We start from the raw sequence: 22,479 nt of genomic DNA, 5'->3' as shown, positions 1-22,479 counted from the left end.
GTAAATATGAAATGTAGATTATGTAATGAATTTAATGAGACTGTCCAACACATTGTCAGTGGATGCCCAGCTTTGGCACAAACACAGTATCTTTAGCGACATGATGGTGTAGCTCGATCATTTTAATACCGTCTTCGCCATGCTTGTGGTTTTGACACAGAGGTCCACCCATAGTGCGACCCGGAATATGTAGAGGGCGTCACGGAAAATGATCAATACAAAATTCTTTGGAGTAGGCCCATTTACAGCCTTAGACGTATCCAGGCCAAAAACCCTATCTTGTCCTTTTTGATAATCCAATGAAATCATTTATATCATTGGCTTTTCTGTCCCTGTTGACACAAATGTGATTGACAAGATTCAGAAAAAAACCATGGCAAATGTGCGGACCTCGCTTTCGAAATGTCTCGCTTGCATCCCAAGTACCAAGTTGTCCGACTCCCCATTTTTCTCGGTGCCTTACGTTTGGTACCTCCAAATCTTTTTTCATGACATTGGGTGAATACCCCGGGTTTGCTGCCAGTAATACAACCCTTCTGACAATCTGGGTAATGCAGAAGGCTGTAGTGTTGGGGAGTCTTCACATTCTCCGAAAAGTTCTGGGTGGTTTGACTGGGCAGCGCTTCTTGGGAGAAGTCCCATTCGCTATCTGGGGGCAAGCTAATGAGCCTAACCAGTCTGACTGTGCCATGATCACCCAAACCCTCTTTGCTGCATGTTTTATTTTAATCTGGACGTGATAATAATGCACTACAAAGAACGTCTTATGCAGTTTTATTTACACTTAGGAATAGTATCTTGACAGCAATATAGATTTACACATAATGATAAAAGCATTGTTTCGTACATTCCATGATATTCAATAATATATATTGATAACAATTATAACAAGGCGACGCCAAGGACAAAATGACGGAGCATCAACGTTAATTCCCCCGAATCACATAACATGTATAAACAATGTAATTAGATTGTGAAGGTTTGTGACGCCAAGAACCTCCCGTGAAAGTGTGCATTTGTGTTTTGTCCAGAATATCATGTTTTTGACTCTTGCTTAAAAGTAATTTGATCACGGTTACAACATTCAAGGCCCCAGCAACGCTTTCAAAACGTTTTATTGTTAACATTTGGAGGGCATTTCCAAATTTAACGCATCAGCGACAAAAATGATATCCGATGCAATTCCCCATTTTGACTTGTGTTTTATGTTCACTTACCGTTACATGTGTTTATGATAGGTGCCACCGGTGGTGCTTGATATGTGCACCTTTTCGCGAACACCTGATACCATCACTATTTGAAAGTGATTCATAAACACATGCCCACGATGTAATCGGAATCGTACAATGGACTCTGCTTTTAGTAGATGTTTCTTTGATTATGGAAATGTTTTTGTGACTTTTAGATAAAAATCAAATCAATAAAACTACTATCACCATATGAATATATGGAATAAAATTATTGTACACTGTATTAATCATGCTAAGACTGTGCAGAGGTTTCTCATACATGTAGGTAGCTCAGTTGTGTAGACAGAATGATGCAAATACCCATCATGTGAGTATTATTCCCTTTGGAAATGTATTGAAACCAATGGTTTTCATGTAATAATGTTTAAAACCTTAATCAAATTATCACATGGTAATAAATGTTTTAGGACAAAGACACTTCCATTTTCCTACCCATATTCTGTTCGCATTTAGGTCATGATAAAAACCATGAAAACACAACTGTGACCATAATATCACTTTTATGCTCCAGCTAGCAAGGTTTTGACAATATTACAGGGGAGAGGAGAACAACAAAATCGGCCTTTTACAATGTACCCATGTGCACAAATTGAGCCCTAGCCTTTTGTGTGACGAGCGTACGTTTTAACCACTAGACTAAACCATAATTTCGCCAATGGGGTCATGGCTTAATGCATATTAGGTGAAACATGCAAAGACATATTGATATGCAATACTTATTAGATACTCTAAAATGATCACATTTTTCATGTTCAAATTCCGTATTCAGCCTGTCTAAAAATAAATTCTATGTAATTTTCAACTGACTTCACAGTTGTAAGTTCAACACACAGTTCAGGATTTCATGACGTTGAACTCCGACAATGGGGTGACGGTAGGACCGTCTTCATCACAGACCTTAGATGGAGGCTCTCCATTAGATGCTTTGGTAAGAGTTATAGCAGGTACTCCAGGATGGGGGTCCTGATGAGCAGCCTTACAGCACAGGCTTCCTTTGACTTTATGTTGGAGGCGTTTACAGCAGGAACAACACAGCACCTTCATGAACTCTTGCCGGAAGTTTTCATTTAGCCAACCATACAGCACGGGATTCAGACACCCAGAACACAGAACAAACAAGTGACAAATCGCATACGTCAAGTTGATGTCAATGACGTCTCCGTGAAACATGTCATCGTTGAACTCACTCAACAGGTTGAAGATATTGAGCGGCAACCAGCTCAAAGCAAAGACCACCGCTATCATGGCAAGGAGTAGGTTCGTCTTCCTCTTCCGTCTTGTGTTCCGCTCATTCTTCTTCCTCAGGTACGGAGATCGCTGCCCTGGAGGGGGACGCTGGTTCACCATCCTGTATTTGAGTTTGTTACATATTCTAAGATGGGAAATAGTTACAATTATGATGGGCATAACATACTGCACCACCATACCTGCAACCGAGTAGGCTCTTTTCTCCAACTTCAGATCCGTGTCCTCTATGCATCTGTACAAGAATATTGGGTAGTCAGGAACGGGTTGTTCTTCCCTCAGGACAGAGAAGAGGAGGAAGGGGCTTGCCATGAGGAAGGAGATAAGCCAGATGCTTATGAGGGCCACAGCCGCACCCACCTTCCGCATGCTGTCCTTCGTCGGGTAGACTATCACCTGGAACCGATCCAAAGCTATGGCCGTGATACTGATTGTGGACACGAACACATTGGTGCCTTGAAACATCGTTACAAACTTGCACATAAAGCTTCCGAGTCTCCACTGTAGGTACACTAGTTTCACCAAGTTTAAAGGTTGTGTAAACATACATAATGTAAAGTCGGATATAGCCAGATTTATGATAAAAATGTTTCTTGGCGTTCTCATGTGAGTGTTCCTCGCCACCACGTAACACACAAGCCCGTTTCCAATGCCTCCGAATGTAATAAGAAGAGCATATGCTATTTCCAATACAACCTCCACCGCTGGATGAAAGTATTTGGCATCACGTGTCTGTCGTAAAATGTCTAAAATTTCTGTATTAGAATCGGATAAAGTCCACGAACTGTTTTGTCTTGGCCACAAGTCACTTCTGTTTTCGCCACCATAACTTACAACGGTGGCATCCATTGTACAGATACGTCTCTAAGAAGTAATTAAGTCGCCATTCATTGACACACGGAATGAGGTATCAGAGCCACACCGAACACATAGACGCATGCGGGAGCAACCTGCCTACGTTGTCACAGTTCGAGAGTAGGATCAATTCTGTATGCTGCAGTGTATGGTCGCTGAGCCTAACGCTTGATAATCATTAACCGCCAGTCGGTCGCTGACGAGTCGATATCCAAGAGCTTTAGTTGGGCAGGTCTTAACTGATTGGCGCATCGGTGGGTGGTATCGCCTGGTCCGATGGGTCTGAAAAATATAAACACAAGCGTGAACACGTATGCTCCATACACCCAGTATATAGTGTATTCAGCCCCCAGGTGGCATCAATATTACAGGCGTATATACCTACAACTGAAGATTTAGAAGAGCTTTAATGTTACTTTGCAAACGTGTGTGTTCATGATAACAGAGTTAATTGTACTATATCTATTTGTATATGGACAGGTGGCCGAGCGGTCGAAAGCGACGAAGTGACGGGCAGTGTGTCTTTTGAAATGCATGTTTAAACATGTGGTGACTGTATCCATTTCCCACTGCGCTGAAAACAATCAGTCCATACTTTCTGAAATGTGACAATTTACAGCACTTATCACATTGATGATTGCCACGTGAATTATCCCGCGCATGCTCATGGCATGGGCAAAAGTGCCACTTGTGTGTCATTGATGTTACAAACAGTTTTACAATCGTGTATATTTACAATATATTACATATTATAGACACTATGTTCTTCTATTGGTAACATAGCTATATCTGTGGAGACGTCGATAGCATCAACAGTTTTCATGCATATTTAGGATCGGAAGAGCAACATCAACGGGAGAGCAGACGGGATCTTTAAAATAGCAAGACATGCTTAGAGTATAAGGTGACAAACGGGATCGGGTTGTCAGGACCCCTGACCTTGCGGGTGTGTGTCGGCGTATCCGAATGACAATTACTGCATTGTCTGGTCCAGACTCGAATATTTACAGACCGCTATCATAGAGCTAGAATATTCCTGAGTGCAACGTTAAACGTCAAACAAACAAACAAAGCTGTGTATTGCTATATTGGTCTTTCCGACCCATTAGCTTAAAGAGTATTTGTCACATCAGTGTTGTGAGGTTAAACGGTCAAACCATCATTCTAAATGAGTTCCCTAAGGTCATACATAATAGTAACATTAAACCCACAGTATATGTGCATTATATAGGGCTAGTGTTCTCCTACTGCGTAAATGGCCCTTACACATGCGAACACCTGCAGATGTATGCAATTTCGCGCTTTTACTATGAAGTGATGGAGTCAGCATTAAAGCGTCACAGTATGTCAGATTGTTTAACGTAGGGAGAGAACCCAATTGCAAAGTAAAGCAAGTCGTGAACGTTTATTACTCTGATGAAACCAAAATGTTAAACATACATGTATGGTGCTGCCAGGACACTTATAACTGCTGCCTTGAACACTACTGTTTTTGACTTTGGCAGCGACTACATGTGTCCCAGACCACTGGACGAGTACATGGTCTATGCCCGCTACATGGTATATTGGTCCTAGTACGGTTTAACTCTGAGATTATCATACGCGAATCCAGTGTACAATTCATAACCTAAGATATTTGTCTATATTCACAATGCTGTTAAGTGTTAAGATATTTGTTGCTAAGTAGCTAATATTGTCACGGGACTCGTGAAGATCCGGGGTAGAATAGGTTTTCAGCAACCAATGCTTGCCGTTAAAGGCGACTATTCTTGTCGTAAGAGGCGACTAACGGGATCGGGTGGTCAGGCTTGCTGACTTGGTTGATGCATGTCATCGATCCCAATTGCGTGGATCGATGCTCATGATGCTAATTACTGGATTGTCTGGTCCAGACTCGATTCTTTACAGACGCCGTCATATAGCCGGAGTAATGCTGGGTGCGGCGTTAAACAACAAACAAACAATATTGTCACGGAATCCAAACACGAACGCGCGGATATTCATTGTTCTTTTTTCAGGAAACAATAAAAGCTTATATCCGCCATATATATTTCTCTTTTTAGTATTCAAACGAGTAAATGATAGCAGTTTCTGCATGTTTGTTTGTTGTTTAACGCCGCACTCAGCAATATATCAGCTCTATGACATCGGTCTGTAAATAACGTGTCTGGACCATACAATCCAGTGATTAGCATCATGAGCATCGATCCACACACTTGGGATACGATGACATGCATCAACCAAGCCAACGAGCCAAGACCACCCGATCCCGTTAGTCGCCTCTTACGACAAGCAAAGTCGCTTTTTACGGCAAGCATGTCCTAACTGTTGCACATAAATCAAACTGACGGTAACGCGGTGGTGCCGTAAGGTTTGTGTAGGGTTGTGTCCCACTGGGACTGTTAATATCGACGTGATGTATTGTGTGTACTCTTTTAGAAAATTGTCTCTTTTATTTTCACACAACCAGATGTGCCAAGGTTGTTGTTCTCGCGGTACCAACTGGCACACAGTCGGTTATTGAGCACGTCAATTGCGTTTTAGCATTCATACTGATGTGTGTGTGTCTTATGAATGTCAATGCCAGAATATAATCACTGTCGTCTCTTTAGCAGGATTTATCAGTGTACGGCCGTTTTAAGCTGTTTCCTATGTCTTGAACTTCCAAGGTGTATGGATGAAATGTTATCAAAGTTGTTTGACTTCGTCTACACTTTGATCATCATTTTGATTACATTTTAGCCCTGTAGATGTTTTTTTACTAAAAACATTTCCGATATGTCATAACTAATATACACTAGTATTAGATTATAAACTGATGTAGGTTTATAACAAAACGATATACAAATAAACAGATACACAATTTTGGGTGGACGTTGTGATAACTTGAGAAACTCCCATATCGAGAAACTACGTTTATATTTTCTGAATGATTCCTTAACGAGATTTGATTCGATATTTTTGTCCACAAACTCTTAATAAGAATATACATGCACGATGATTCGCAAGCGTATGTCTCCTTATTACGAGATACGAGTCAAGCTTTGACTTTCCATTGTAGAATGAATGCTTAGAATGCAGTTCCATCAAATTATTTTATTTCTTCTTTGTCATTTACTTTTACACTTTTATTGAGAGATATTATTAAACACGCAACGTCAACTTAGTACTGTTGACGGTAATTGCACATTTGAATGTTGGAATTAATAAGTTAACAGTGTGTTATTCATTGTACACTGAGCCATTACAGATGGTTAACAACAATTCACATCTGCATGGTAACCCTCTCTTGCCAACAGTAAAAACCAATATTTACAGAGCACAGTTTAGACAGCAGCACATAATCGCCAGTTACATGCTTGACTAAACTAGATGGTATTATATGCCTATACAAATAGTCAAGGATTGGGATGAGGGTGATGTTGGTTTAGATAAGACGACTCGAAGTCAATCCATATTTGAATTATTCATTAGATGTGTCAGGCGTTGCTACAATGTAGAGTCTAGTATGTAATTACAGTGCTGATGCGGTAACCGTTCCAAGACGTGCCCAGCATACAACATTGTTGATGACAGGTCGAACTCCCTGTTTGTTTAACGAACGTTTCTATGACAACATTCTCCACAATTTTCATTACAGAATATATGTACACATTTTGGCCTGTGTATATTGCTCAATCTGACTATATTGATACATCCGTGTTGTTTAATTTTTGTAATATGTGTTTGATTTTTAACGCCGCACTCAGCAATATTCCAGCAATATGCGACAGCGGTCTATAAATAATCGAATCGGAATCAGACAATCCAGTGGTTGATATCATGATCATCGATATACGCATTTGGGATACGACGACATGCATCAACCAAGTCAGCGAATCTGACAACCCGATTGCCCTTAGGAGAAGCTTGAGTTGCCGGAGTCCACGGAGTTCGTGCTTTATATATGACAGGCTGAACTTTCTTAATACGTTCGTACATGTGCATTTTGTAGAGGGACCACGGTATCCTATCGCGTAACTCGCTATGACTTCGCATATACCGAGGAATGAATGACAGGCGTAATTTAATGAGTACTCAAGGAGTTTTGTAATGACGATTTATCCTTCTGTAGTTTGTTCGTGATTTCTTGAAATATTATTTTAACATAAAAAAAATTATGCTGTTTAAGGAATAATTGGTAACATTGTAAATGAATGTGCGCGCAGGGCTTTACACTGCTTGTGCAAACAATACCACGGGGTGCCATCAGAAATAGGTTTAAAACAAAATGTCTCAAAAAGACTGTATGACAAGAGTGATGACTTCAGCTTTCCAATGGTCAACTTTCCCTTTATGTAGTGAATATTCCAGCAGCTCCAGCATTTGGTGGGTACATTTCACAACTTCTAACGTACAGTCGAGCATGCTCTTCCTTCGAAGATTTCAAACAGCATCATACGACGTTTGTTGTTTGATCAACGTTACAACAAGCGAGGTCTTAGTTGAAGCTTTCAGAATGTTGTTTGGTTGTCATTAGATGACATTTCCAAAATCGGCACATTAATGACAACAATGATGACAGAAGCAATTCCCTATTTGACATATAGGTTGCCTTGACTACACTTGACTTGACCTTGCATGTGTCTGTGACGCTCACCTTTTGTCGAACATTGAAAGTGATTCATGAAAACTTGCTCATAAAATAAACGTTTACTGATGCGGCGTAAGGCAGTGTGTGTTCATTCATTCAATCTAGAGCATTTCTGACTGACCATGGTTGACAAAGAAGAACTTTACTGTTATATAGGCATTATAGCTTCCGTTGTGCTCGTGATTAGAACTCAGGCAAGAATCCACACGAAAGAACATGAGTCATCACCATGTCCCGGGGACAAAATATAGAACTTGACGGTCTGGAGGTTCAAGTGAATTTTGCTTCTAGTATGGCATACACTTGTACATGTGAATGACTTGGCAATATATACAACAACGTATACAATTATTCACCTGGTGATTGTAAATGGTTTCAAAGTGTTGCTTTCGTAAGGGCCTGGACCATGTGGAAGGAATATATAACTTGGCGTCAGTGTGAAGAAAAGGTAATGCACGACTGTCATAGCTTGAGAGCCGTTATCGGAGACCGGGAAATCGTACATGTTTAGTGTGGGTTTTTTCTTCCAAATTTGCACAGCCTTATAAACATACATTGTCAGATTTCTCGCTGGATCAACTTTATCAATGGACTGCAAAAGATAAAATATATGAATAGTAGAAACGTCCGTGTATGTACTTGGGATGTAGCCGTGACCTATATGTCTTGCAGACAATCATATCCATCTTCTTCAAAGCCCCTTTTACATTACAAAGTATTTCTTGTCTGGGAATTTCCAAATTTGACACATTAATGACAACAATGATGACAGATGCAATTTCCTATTTGACATATTGGTTCCTGTTTTTTTCCAGGTGAACACTTGACTTGCCCTTGCATGTGTCTGTGACCTTTTGACGAACACTGATAGTGATTCATGAAAATTTGCTCATTATATAAACAGAATCGTACAATGGATTCCTTTTACATTACAAAGTATTTCTTGTCTGGGAACGATTTTGACTCCAACATCGCGCCAATGACCACGATTTAATTACAGCTCATCTCTAATTTACATACTCAAGGCAGTATTTTTGATGAAGCACAGTACCTCGGTCCCAATTTCCGAAGGTTCTATATTCTGCGCCGACATTCCACACACCAACAATGCATAACTCATGACTACTTTATAATATTCCAGTATGGATTCCGGAGCGGATGTTTGGAGTAACACAAAGTGGATATTACTTTCATATCTCTAAATTACTTGCGTTGTCACAACCATAATATTCAGTTATTGTTGGGATATTGTTAAATGATGTATTTCTTACTGCCGTATGATTACTTTGTGCATAGCTGTCTCTTTGTTACTGCCAAAGACGGGGTTATTTTCTTCTCCACTAGTAATTGACGCCAGTATATTCTCTGTGTAACTACATTCCAAATGAAATGAAGGTGAGGTGAGGAGACATGGGGTTTAATATCGTTAAGGGTTAATGCACTTCTATGGCAACTTGTGCGTGTGTGTGTTCGTGTGTGTTCGTGTGTATCATGTCGCAGTTTCAACATTTATACCTAATGCCGCTCAGACATGGTATACACTGACTCCGTGTCAACCAATCCTTGTGTTATCCCCATAATGCCGAGCTTCAGACCACCGATATGCCGCTTTCCGGCAGCTGGCAAACGCTCTATCCACTAAACCACAGAGGCATATAAAAATGACACGAAAGCCATGACGATGCTGTGGTTGAATGTCATAAGTACATCAATTATAACTATTTCACATGATAGGAAATTGGAAATCGTTTTTGTTATCCACGCAAATAATAAAAAAACCCATTAAGTTAGTGTCAATATACTAGATAACTTCAAACTGTTGTTGAGAGATATATGGGTAGTGTACGCTCAAGACCAGCTTCTTACTTTTATCTCAAAGAAGTTTGCGATAATTTCCATCACTTTAAGTGGAGCATCTATCAGAAAATAGCAGCACGAATATTGAATGTTTAAAGCACTTTGGGAGCGAGTCGCATTCCAGTAACTATACATTATGTAGATTTTTATCCATTCATTATGAAAAATAACATGTGGAAACGCTGTGATCAAAAGGACAGTTACCTCTTTCGGACTTGACTTCTGTCTTTATAGCTTACTTCTTATGTCACAAGAAGATGTAGATAATGGCTTCCTCCGTTGCATTAATTTCTTTAAAGGTACTTAGAGCGGAAAGTGCATCTGCGTATGGTTATTGTAGATGCTTTACGATAGTGATGATTAGCAGAGACACAAAGTATTTAGCTTGCTTCAAGGGTCAGTGTTGAATTTTATCAATGTCTAACCTCATTTCAAACAAATACGCTTGTGTTCTGTTTTTACATTTGATCTGACTTTTTTACTGGAATTCGACTGGACATACAAACAAGAAAAAACTCTTTCATGATCACAAGAAATATCTACAAAATGTCCATTGTACGGTAATACCTATCTCATGAGCATGGGATTATAAATCACCATCAAATAGTGCTGATACCAGGTGTTTGGGAAGAGGTGAGCGTTACACGTGCATGTCATTTTACTAGGCTCGGTTCAGCTAGCAATCCTAGCTCATTTCATTTTCAGATCAGTATAAACACCACATCGTTTTCAAATCTTATGATGTATGTAAATCGAACAATAACAATTGTTTTATGCGCTTCTGTACTACCTCTCAGAGGAACTTTCTCCACGTACAATTGCCCATGTGTCAGGATACAAAACTAACACTTGTAATACTACTCACGCGAATAGTTATTGTTGAGAATGCCCCTATTTCATCAGACACGATGTGTGGCCTCGATATCCAGTTTCATCTACCCTGCCTGCAGGTCTCATTATTTCAAAACTGATCCATACTACCGACATAATCAGTTCAGACTGACCAGTATCTGCAATATTCAGAGCCACGACCAGGTACACAAGAAACACCTGTCTCTTTATTAATTCCACATTCGATGCTTCAGGCTCATTTCCGACAGTCACTCTAATTGAACGCTTGACATTAAGCCTCCCTGATATGTATCTACAAAGCTATTAGCATCACTGTAAGAGGCCACGAAATGACACTATCAGAGCCAACATTGTTTGCGGACTGACAATCAATTAAAATACAGGCCAAAACGTGTGAAACACCATTAAGCTGGTATGGGGGTTTGAAGGACATATTACAGATATTTCAACTGATGGCAGTTGGGCAGATGTGGATTGAAGTGAATGGATAGCGATGAAAGGAAAGTCAATACTCATCAGAGAGGGCCTAAAGACATTTCGACAATCAGGTCGACCTTAGGGACAGCAAGGGCAACGCGAATGACCTGATTACATTCCATCGACGTGACGTAAATACAAGTGGTAAAGGGGATTATACACTGACACCTCTGAAGGACCCACAATTTAACCAAAAACGTATTTGGTGGGTTCTGCTTTGTCTCATAGCTCCATCTAGTATGGACTGGCCTGTGATTTGTTGTATGACAATTGGAAGCTGAAGGAACGTTACATGTAGCCCTTTTGAACATTTCTGTTCTAGTTTCTGTTTCAGTTTTATGTACAATGTAACCATTGTGCCCATTGATCGGTGACATAATGGCAGCCTAAGATTTGTTTTAAACACGTTCGATTTGGGGTTATAGTGGTACCGCGAACACCAGGTATCATCACTGATTTTCATTGATCCATTCATATTATTTTCATCACTGGATTTCCTTTACGGCTTATGGAATCTGTTTCGGCAGAAAAGTTTCTGGCGTCAACGTTCAACGTGTACGTTGTCTTGTCTTGTTAGGGACATCAGATAAACAATCTGAGAGCAACTTCTACATTACAAAACAACAACTTTCATGGGCATGGTTCTGCACAAAAGCTGGTCTGTATACATGTACCAGTTTACACGAAGAGATTCAGGAATGAGCGTCTAAAAACATTTATATGTTGGTCCCGTTGTTGTACTACTTCCAATTTAGCTTGGTAATGGTAGTTAATGGAATTTCCAGCATGGATCCCGTGATCTGAATGCAAAAATCAAATACAGGTGGCCTTATTGATGGGCATGAGCATGTCACGTTCCGTGTTAAACATACCAATTACGGGGAAGGCGACGAGAAACTATTCATAGCAAAAATTGGCATTGACCTTCGGACAGGCTCAGATTGAAATTGAAGAAATGAAAGCCTTCACACACATGTACGAATCAGCGAGGATAGGTGTAAGCATCCTATATGTACTGCTGAAATAAACAGTATTATACTGACCCTTCACGGTGCACCTTATACCAGTTGAACCCACGATAGTCATTTCAACAATAACCAATAAATGTAAACATGAAACGTTTGTACAATACGGTAGACTGTCTCAATGTCCATTTTAAAGAGCAAGATACCACTCATCAAAGAATTTGAGCTGTCTCAAGCCCCGTTTCATACCTTTAAATTGCATATTCGTGGTAAGAAAATAGACATGGTTTCCGTCATGTGCCCAGAAGGAATGTTTATCTGACTGTCTATTCCAAAATATTTCTGCAGATTATACATTTTGTCCCATATCCAATACATCCACTTGTTATAACCGGACACGTTGATCACAGATCAAAAACATAAAAACAACTTAATGCGTCTAGAGTAATAATCTTAGCACAGTCACACAATGGGAAATAGTAAATCACAACATCTACCGATAACATAAAACTAATAAAGGAAAAAATATTAAATGTGCATCAGAAACATATAAAGAATTTTCCATGGTAAAGAGGAAAACCTACCCGAAAAATGATGGTATTAGCGTCCAGACCAATAAATTCCGTTTTGTCACTGAGTCTTCGAAGACAACCAGTTGCCCTCTGCTAGTATGAGAGCCTACTGCGTTCCTCAGATCTTTGTTCTCGGTGGTATAACAGGAATAGAGAAATCAATATTCGGGAATGTGTGCACACGCCTAATGGGCATTTTCGCCCAATTCATAAGGACGGCATCAACAAAACTCGTTAATAACTCTTCTAGGGACGTTTAACATTGCCCAGGGTATTGTCATGATGGTGCTACTTCCTTCCAGGCATGGGCTTTCTATCTATTACAAGAAGCTCAGGCAGGGTGTGTGAAATGCTTAAGAAAATGGTGTTTCTATTGGTGCGGACTAAATCGAAATATCAATACCTAAGAGACATTGGTGAAAGTGGTAAATTTCTTTGAGTGATGCCAAATGGGATTTACGCACATGTATGAGAACTATGGACGCAGACTACAGTATTCATACAGAGGAACATATTTCATAACAAACGTCCAAGTCGATCTTCCTGAAACGTACTGTCGTGTAAGTTCTCAAATGACCATAACTCTGACAACTGACTTGCATTTGCATGTGTTTGTGACGAGCGCAACCGTCGAGGCAGGATAGGCGCACCTTTTGGCGAACACCTTGTATCATAACTATTTGATAGTGTTTCAGAAACACATGCTCATGATAAAGTCGGAATTGTACAGCAAAACCTTTTGCAGAGATATCTCATGAATATGGAAAGGGTTTTGTCGCTTTTATCGTAGTGTCGTGAACGTAGGTTCAAAGGCACTTGCAAACGTTTCTAAAAGACATCTACATGTCGATGCTACAAGATAATCAAAATGACTGATCCAGTGTTTAAATAACCATGTTAGTTCATTTCTGTGCCACAGATGAAAGCAGGGGTATCAATCGGAGGTGGCGTTCTCATAGGCTCAGGTCTGAAGGCATTAACACACTATACCACATGAAAGCGACAGGCGATTGTCCGTAATTAATCCCTCGCTCGAAACACTGAATGAATTCCCGTCCAGTGTAAACATTATTACGCTGAGATTTAGCGCCAACTTTCAACTTTGTGTCGTTAAGTGGCCTACTAGGAGACAGATAATGCCACTGCAGCATCAAATGCTCAACCTTGCAGGAATATTTATAAGTGCACAATGTGATTTGTTTCTGCTTATGCCAGAAACGATGGAAGTTCCGGAATATGTAAGGATTGGTAGCTTTGGAATTGCCTTTGATATCGGCTTAACCCAGGCAAACGAGTTTTTTTAAAAATACTTCTCGTATTGATTTTAACCCCCAAGTATGGCGATTTCAACATGAAGGCAATGTCCTTTTTCCAAACAAAGATTAATTTTACAAAACGTGTGCAGTAAACGCTGATGGACATTTTCTTTCGAAACCATATCCGTGCAGTATTTCTTGATGTGGTACAAAAATGGCAACATGTGTCCTATTTTGATAACTGATCCAGGATTCGAAACGAACTTAACAGCTAACACATATTGTAGAAAACCTCTAGAACTCTCATGATTAATGCTGGAGAGATCCATCAGCCATTATCAGCATGAGTCAGCCAGTATAGGTCGGGTTTCACCAGAATGTTTCCTATAGTGTTTACCGACATTTCATGATCAATTCTGAAAATCATTGCATCATTTGCATGACTCTTTGATATTTATAAATAGAGGATACTATAAAAGTGTTCATGTCATATTATGTTTACGACACGAGTGTCGTGAAAATAGTTTAACAATAACACGGATATTATGTTCTATGTAATACCGACGAATATGTCTACATACAGAGGCAGGTACCAACAGCAGCGGAACCACAATTTGTCGAATAACGTCTTCAGCTATGACGTCGTTTCTAGAGTGACGTTATTCCGACCTTACGACAAAATAAGATTCGGATAACTTAAACAATGCCGTCCGGATGACGGAAACAATACACTGTTGTCTCATGACGTGATATACCCCTTGGACACATTTTTTTTAACCCCGATACCTTTGCCCTCGTAGGTAATAAGATCAATTATGTAATCCATCTTATCGCCTTAGATGCAGTCGACCTTTTTGGGTGTCGAGCGAAAACCATTTGATTCGACTGTCGTGTTTAGATGTAATGACAAAATACAAGACTTTGGCAGTACCAAGGAACTGCCGACATCAATGTTTTCGGCCTCATAAATACGATGAAGCATCCATGTTCAGAAGAAAGGACAAATGGTACCACTGGTTTGGAACCATCGGGACTTCACAAAGAACAAGAACAACTCTGTGTAGTTTCGACTTGAGAGTATGGTTCTTGATATTGCTTTAAAAAGTTTGCCAAACCAGAAAAAAATCAACCAATTTAGAAAATGAATGCATGTTCCTGAATTTCAAACAAGTGAATTGATGCCTTAAACTTCAGTAAAATTGTCAGACACATATCCATTTTTCCAAAATGCCTGACACTTTTTCAGATTTCAGGAACCATCAGTAGTGACCACGGATAGGGTTACATCTTTATCTTCAAAGGTTCAAGACAATTTGTCAAAAATGAAAGCAACTGTCATCTGGTGTTTACCAGGAAAAGAATATGTGAAAGCATGACTGCTTCATAGATAACATACCGACTCCGTGGTCTGGTGGTAGAGCATCTGACCAGAATGCGGAAGGTCGGGATTTCGATCCCAGGCCGTGTCCAACCAAACGACGTTAAAAGATGGCACTTGTTGTTACCCTGCCTGGTCATCGGCATAAAGGGGCTACAACAAATGCTTGTCGGGTTGAAGTCAGTATACTGTGTCCGGATGGGGTATTCATGATAAAATCGGTGGTCTTGCACAATAAAATTGGCATTAGTCCAACCTGGTACAAACAGCCACACACATGTGCAAGCACGTCTCCTAAGAAGTCAAGGATCTTTAACGCGAAATTAAACCCCATTTCATCTCACCATCAATTATAATTTTGTGGATAGGACTTTTAGGCACGAAGTAGGCATCCACATGGGAAAAGTTGTGCTCGACAACTTTCCAATCTCTTAACTTCCGTTGTGCATATGAATCAGAATTTTAGCTTATCTTGTCAAAACAAGGCAATTTGATCAAGAAATTGAACTTGTTTTTCATATTAAGATCCAAGAAACATGGTTCAGAGGGACAATAAACTATCCACAATCCCCTGTATGACAAGAGGGATAACTTTCCAAGTTTCAATTTTCCCTTTGTGTCAAGTAAATTTCCAACAGTTCCAGCCTTAAGTTTGGTGTCCATATTATAAACTTTTTAGGTACAATCGTTCTACGACGAATTAATACGACGTCATACGACTTTTGATCAAAAGTTGTTACACCAGGGTTACAACATTCAAGGCTTTTTTAAAGCAGCTTTCAAACGTGTATGGCAGACATGAATTGTGGAGGACAATTCCTGTGTTTGTACAGGTGAACAAATGACTTGCCTTTGCATGTGTTGGTGCGGCGACATACGTTCACCTTTTTGCGAAAACCTGGTCTCATCACTTTTTGATAGTGATTCGTAAACATATGCTTTTGATATAGTCGCTATCGTACAATGAACCTTCTGCTTTCAGCAGATATTTATTCTGATTATGGTTAAATTTTTTGTCGCTTGTATTATATTTTGTAATGAGGCAGACATATTTGTTTTACCTTATCATACGGATATGAAGACTAGGGACAAAACACTAATAAAATGTGAGGGTTGTCACAATTAGTTTGGGAGGTCAATTAACATTGATTCTTCAGATCTTCTGTACATCGATTTAAACACGAATCCGACCGGATACACGCCCGGAAATTATTCTTGGTATGACATAAAAAGGTGGAAAGATGATCATATCAGTGTAAACATGTGTACATTATCATTAGGTGTTTAAAGTCGAGCTGCGGTTTCAAGCCAGTTAATGGGGCGAACGCATAACAGCTCTGACAGAAGACAAGCAGATTTATTTGGCAACGTGGACTTGACCCATCATCTATGCCCTTCAGATGCTTCCACGGAAAGGTCTCACTCACTCACTCACTCCTTGAGTCATCATTTATACAATATTAACAATGAGGTCAACTGTCTTTTCCTTTCCAATAATCCATGTGGATCAAGTATACACAGTGGGAACGTGGACTGCAGAGAGCGGTGGGTACTGATGCATTGTCTACAGCTCGCCCTCGAACATTATAAATCGGATGCGTATAAGTAGACTGAATTTAGACCTGATAATTTGGTCGATAGATATTCTATGAAAGCTCAGGAAGAGCAACGCTTGCAACACTTCTGAATCTGAGCACGAAGCAAGCAGCTAGAATCATATTCATATGTTGATTTCAGTGAACCCATAACGGATATAAATTTAGTGAAATAACAGATGCTATAAATTTAATGGTTTAAAGTTAAATGACGCTAAAGTGAACACTACTAAAGAAAGGCTGTTTAAGAATAACGCTGTTTCAGAGAAATTAGGGCACGTCAGCTCAATGTATGAGACATCCCAAAGATGCTGGTTTACCATTTGCATTTTTCCACGGGCGCAAAGGTGGGGCTGAAAATTCAAGGATCATAATTGGAGCTAATCTGGGATCGAACCTACGACAGACGCATCCTTGTATGGTTACGGGACGCAAATCATCCTCACAACATTTTCAATTTGTAAGCAGTAATAACCAGTTTCTTGGGTATACAAAATGCAGCAAACCAGTCTCCGTGACAGATAGATCAGGGATATTATTTGATTTTGACGTCACGTTAACCGACGACGTCACAAAACTCTTCAAAAATTGTGATACAATTTAATTTTAACGCTTTATCTTGGCGAGATACCCTTTCATCTCACAAGCGGTATCTCCGGTGGAGGCAAGTTTTGGATGATTAACTGATTTCGCGAGGCAAATTCTGCAATTCCCCAAAGGTCAGTTCATCCATAATGAACCTCAATTATGCAGGTGTACATAGGGGCGATTGATTTGGATTATACAATCAGCATAAACACCGTTTAAACCGCAATGTCAGAGGCAGAAGCGGTGATGTAGACGCGAAGAGGTGGAGAATAATATTTCTATGTACATGAAGTTTCAAATGCAATGTAAATACTTATATGCAACCAATTCTTTATTGATATATAAAAATGACAATTTCACAACAAATGTTATTCACCTAAATGAAACAAGGCTGGCCTGTTACCTATCCAATGCCACATAATGCTTATATACGATTACACTTTTACTTGTGTGTGTCGTAAACCCTTTTCATGACAGACCGCCTCCGTGGTTTAGTGGTAGAGCTTCCGGAGAGCCGAAGGTCCGGGGTTCGATCCCCGGCCGCGTCATACCAAAAGACGTTAAAAGATGGTACTTGTTGTTACACTGTCTGGCGCTCGGCATTAAGGGGTTAAAACAAGGACTGGTCGGCTCGGAGTCAGTATACTGTGTCTGAGTGGGGTATCTCAGTGAGCTATCACTATAAATCGGCATCAGTCAGGACTAGTACAAGCAGCCACACACACACACACACACACACACACACACACACACACACACACACACACACACACACACACACTCACACACACACTCACACACACACACGCGCGCGCGCGTGGATGGACGTCGCTATATAAGTGCAATAATCTTGGACGCGACGTTAAACCCAATTTCACCTCACCTTTTAAAAAACATGTACAGTTTGTGTGATATTAGCAGCAACCAGCTTTCAAATTGGCAGATTTCAAATCATGTCAAGCACTCGGGTATCAAGCTAAATTAAACAAACACAGGCTGGATAGTGATAATTATACCACTCACAATGGACATTGTCCTTCCACGGAAAATATGCAATGGCATGTGTAAAATAATGATCAAGACACATTATATATTGCAAAGCAAGACGATACAACCATTGCATCAATTGAAAACTGAAATATACATAATGTATCAGCTGTGTTTTGAACTTTTGGCATATAAAATAAGTATTACTAAAAGACATAACACCTTTTCCATAGTAATAAGAAATCATAAGCATGTGTTTACTGATTACTATCAAATTGTAATGACACCAGGCGTTCGCAAACGAGCAAGCATAACATAACATGTTTACCATCAGACCTGTGAAGATTCCGGGGTAGAATAGGTCTTCAGCAACCCATGCTTGCCGTAAAAGGTGACTATGCTTGTCGTAAAAGGCGACTAACAGGATCGGGTCGTCAGGCTCGCTGACTTGGTTGATGCATGTCATCGATCCCAATTGCGTGGATCGATGCTCATGATATTAATCACTGGATTGTCGATTATTTACAGACCCCCGTCATATAGCTGGAATATTTCTGAGTGCGGCGTTAAACAACAAACCACATGTTTACCATCAACGTAGCTTTGGCCCTGAATGCTGTACCCATGATCATACTACTGGAACAAAAGACGCATAATGCTCTTTGAATCTCTCGTAGATTCCAACATAAAAGTTGGTCCTTCGGAAACCATGCCATTTACAACTTTCATGTATTCCAACTGCCAACCACTTCAAATTCTTTTTTAACACGTGTTTAGCAGACAATATATCAGGTGAGCACAAATGAAAAAAACACTCTTCCTTTCACTCAAATATGTAACGAAAAGTATTCAAAAGGAAAATGCGACACAAGCATTATTGACAACCATATATTTTTGAATACATCTCGGCAAATTTACAAACGCAACCCAATATGTGCATTTGTGTATTTGAGACAAAATCTTGTCAGTGATATATAGTAACAATCTAATTAAAGATTGGACCCTTGTCCAACCCAAATTGGTTTATCTCCATCCAAAAGCTACATTGTCAACGTGGATGCCATCTTCGTCTCACAAGCAATCCTGCGGGCATGTGAAGTGTCCTTGACCCGTGCTGCTTTTCCCCCATGTCACCGTCGGCTGTCAGTGGCAATCCCATCTCCTAGTAATAGGATTAGCCCTGTCGTGTGTGTGTCTGTGCGTGTTTACAACGCCTCTGTAATGGGAGTGCATGTTGTCAGTGACTCCGGGAAGTGCTAGCGTCCTCAGTAGACAACTATATCATTTGTCCTCATAGGTCAGTGGCGGTGGGGTAGTCTAAACGTCACTCACATACGTACGCAAGCACACACCTCACCTCACCTCACCTCACCTCACCTCACCTCACCTTACCTCACCTCGCCTCACAGGCAAGACTACATAATACTGAAACACTGCATATACACGGAGACAACTACAAACGGTTTCAGATAAAACAATCATGGTTGTATATTTTCATATTTTTGGGGGGCTGGTAAATATATTGAGTTATGAATACACATTGTACAAACACAGTGTTCGTTCGTAATGGGGGACAATTACCATCCCAAACTTAATATTCTAAATTATCTCTTAGCAAACTGTATTCTCATCTCACAAACGATACCTAACCAGTACCAGGTTTTTTGGAATGTGCGCCTTAGGATAAAATCAGTGATTAGTCAGTCAGATATTTACAACAGTCCATATACTTCTAACTAAAACGTTTTTTTACAGTGGCGTAACTACCAGATAAGCAAAACGACATATACTTTTTCAATGGCAGTGATCGCCGGATAGAGTAATTGCCCTTTGCCAAAGAGACGCTACTCGAGTCTATGAGATATCACCGTTGTCTACATTCTGCCTGGTCTGTCATTACGTTTCAAAAGGCAGTCCCTACACAGCGATGAAACGAAACACGGCTATAGTTTCGGCAAATACCAACTGTTTTCAATTCTGAAAATGACCACAAGCCGCAGAGATCTACAAGCACAGATATGGAATTTTTAGCAATTTGTATCTCCAAAGTTGCCTAAGCTCGTAAAAGTTTCGGTATCTTGGGCTATTATTATTTAACTATGATACCAAGTAGTTATTCCAGGTCCCCGATGAAATAACTGGATGTTTGTTTGTAAATATTGAAAGTAGTACCTACTTAACCTTTTATATTTGTTCATCCGCCAATGACCCCAATGAATACCGTTTTTACCCGATGGCTTTATCCTGCCGAGAAACTACACACTATGTGCTAAAAATACAAATAGTCTTTCTACGTCTATAGAAAATATATTATGATTGTCATTTATCATTGAACTGTATCTGATACAGATAGCGTAGACAGCTGTTGCAACTACAGATAAAGGACAAATGCGAATGTAATGGGAAAAACAACATCTGTTGTTTTTTTTACATTTTGTGTGGAATATATTTCGAACATACGATGACTCTTTTGTTCATTAACTCGCTAAAGGTGACAGGACAAGGGGATTGGTTTTTTTACCTACACCATATGACACTGACAAATGACAGTGACAACAAAATGAAATTTGAAAGAAAACATACACAAGTACACTTGGATGTATTCTGTATTTTGTGTTTGTCATTATGGCATGGCCTTTGAGTAAAATGTGAGAATCCCAGTGTAATATGTTATCATTGGAAATTGTCTGTGGAAGTTAGAAGGCAACCATTTAATGCATTTCAGCAGCCGATAAAAACCTAAGACGCTTCTTTCTTTACGGAACTTAAAACATAAACCGTAAGAGTAACTGTGTGTTTCTTGGGTATGGGGGGGGGGGTGCCAGAATTGAATGCTCCATCAAACCAATAATTCCTTCGATCCAGCTTTCATTTGTTCACGAGGGAAAGCATTTGCCTTTTGCAATTCATTCAGCAACATCAGTATTATAAACGAAAGAACTGTTTCTATCATTCATATCATTTTAACGACTTAAATTCTACATAATAAAGTTTCTTTGGGGCCGGTGTTTCTGAACGTCTATTTCTTACTGGTACTCTGTATTTATCGATCACCATTATACGATGGACTGATATACAACAGACGAAGATAGTATTGTTTATTGATACTTTTTGTCTTCATCCATTTATCGTAATATCTGTATATGTGTCATTGCCAAGGGCATATCAGGATACAATAAAAGCTAGTGATAAGACAGATAAAAATATGTTATAGTTCATCATTAAATCTGCAAATAATATTGCCTCAAGTGTTCTATTTGAATATACTGGAAATAACCCTTATTCATTATGATATTTATGAAATTTAAAGTCAGTTGTGTTGCTGAGCACACATTTGGATGTAGATGCCCAGTACTAAGATCAATGGCGTGTCGCTAATCTGCGACAAAATGTTTAATTCATGGACGAAATGCCAGTAATAGTTCAAGGTCATATGACGTCAAACATGAAATGACGTCATAAACATGAAGCAAAAATGTGGTGTCTAAAAGGGAAGACACATTTCTTGCTTGTGGTTCTGCTTTGAGCACCATTTTATTCTTTTAGCAACATGGAAAACCATTCACTATATTTAGTGTCCGTGTTTTGTAGAATAAATATAGAAATATTTCTCCAACTATAACGTCGACATCATTCAGTGTTCGTGTCGTTCAGCAAATAGATCTGCCATAGGTTGGCATTAAGTCACAAATCTGAGTGAGTTCCGTGACATCAGATATATTTCAGCCATATTGTGACGAGAACATTTAATCATTTATAAATTAAGACAAATAAAAGTCTGCCATCGATGGACAGTATGATAACTAGATTATCACAGATTAAAGTGTTTAGTTGAATCTAGTTGAGAACATTTAAAAGAATAAACTATGATTCAAAGATACATAATAAAAACGGGGTATAGATCGCCAGTAACCAAAATTAGGCCGCAATACTAGGCACCATGGGGACTTGATACTTCTGCTACCTGTA

At 39.6% G+C, this 22,479-nt stretch overlaps 1 protein-coding gene across 2 annotated transcripts in view; it reads right to left on the bottom strand.

Moving 5' to 3' along the window:
• Positions 1 to 812: 812 nt before the first annotated feature.
• Positions 813 to 22,479, bottom strand: part of LOC139452425 (neuropeptide F receptor-like) — a 35,865-nt gene continuing 14,198 nt past the window's right edge. Inside the window, exons 1-2 of one of the 2 annotated variants that reach the window (XM_071233897.1) lie at positions 12,719 to 12,789; positions 813 to 3,632 (exon numbers count right to left, since the gene is read on the bottom strand). In XM_071233897.1, coding sequence (XP_071089998.1) covers positions 2,085 to 3,344 — 1,260 coding nt within the window. In that variant the 5' untranslated portion in view covers positions 3,345 to 3,632; positions 12,719 to 12,789 and the 3' untranslated portion in view covers positions 813 to 2,084. Of the gene's footprint in view, positions 3,633 to 12,718; positions 12,790 to 22,479 lie in introns of those variants that run through there. The other variant, XM_071233898.1, reaches the window with a different exon arrangement.

This window comes from Haliotis cracherodii, unplaced genomic scaffold, assembly GCF_022045235.1.
Source record: "Haliotis cracherodii isolate W230 unplaced genomic scaffold, xgHalCrac1.p SCAF_9, whole genome shotgun sequence".
Taxonomy (NCBI): domain Eukaryota; kingdom Metazoa; phylum Mollusca; class Gastropoda; order Lepetellida; family Haliotidae; genus Haliotis; species Haliotis cracherodii.
Note: the sequence above shows the minus strand (reverse complement) of the source record. Positions and strands in the feature narration are given on the sequence as shown.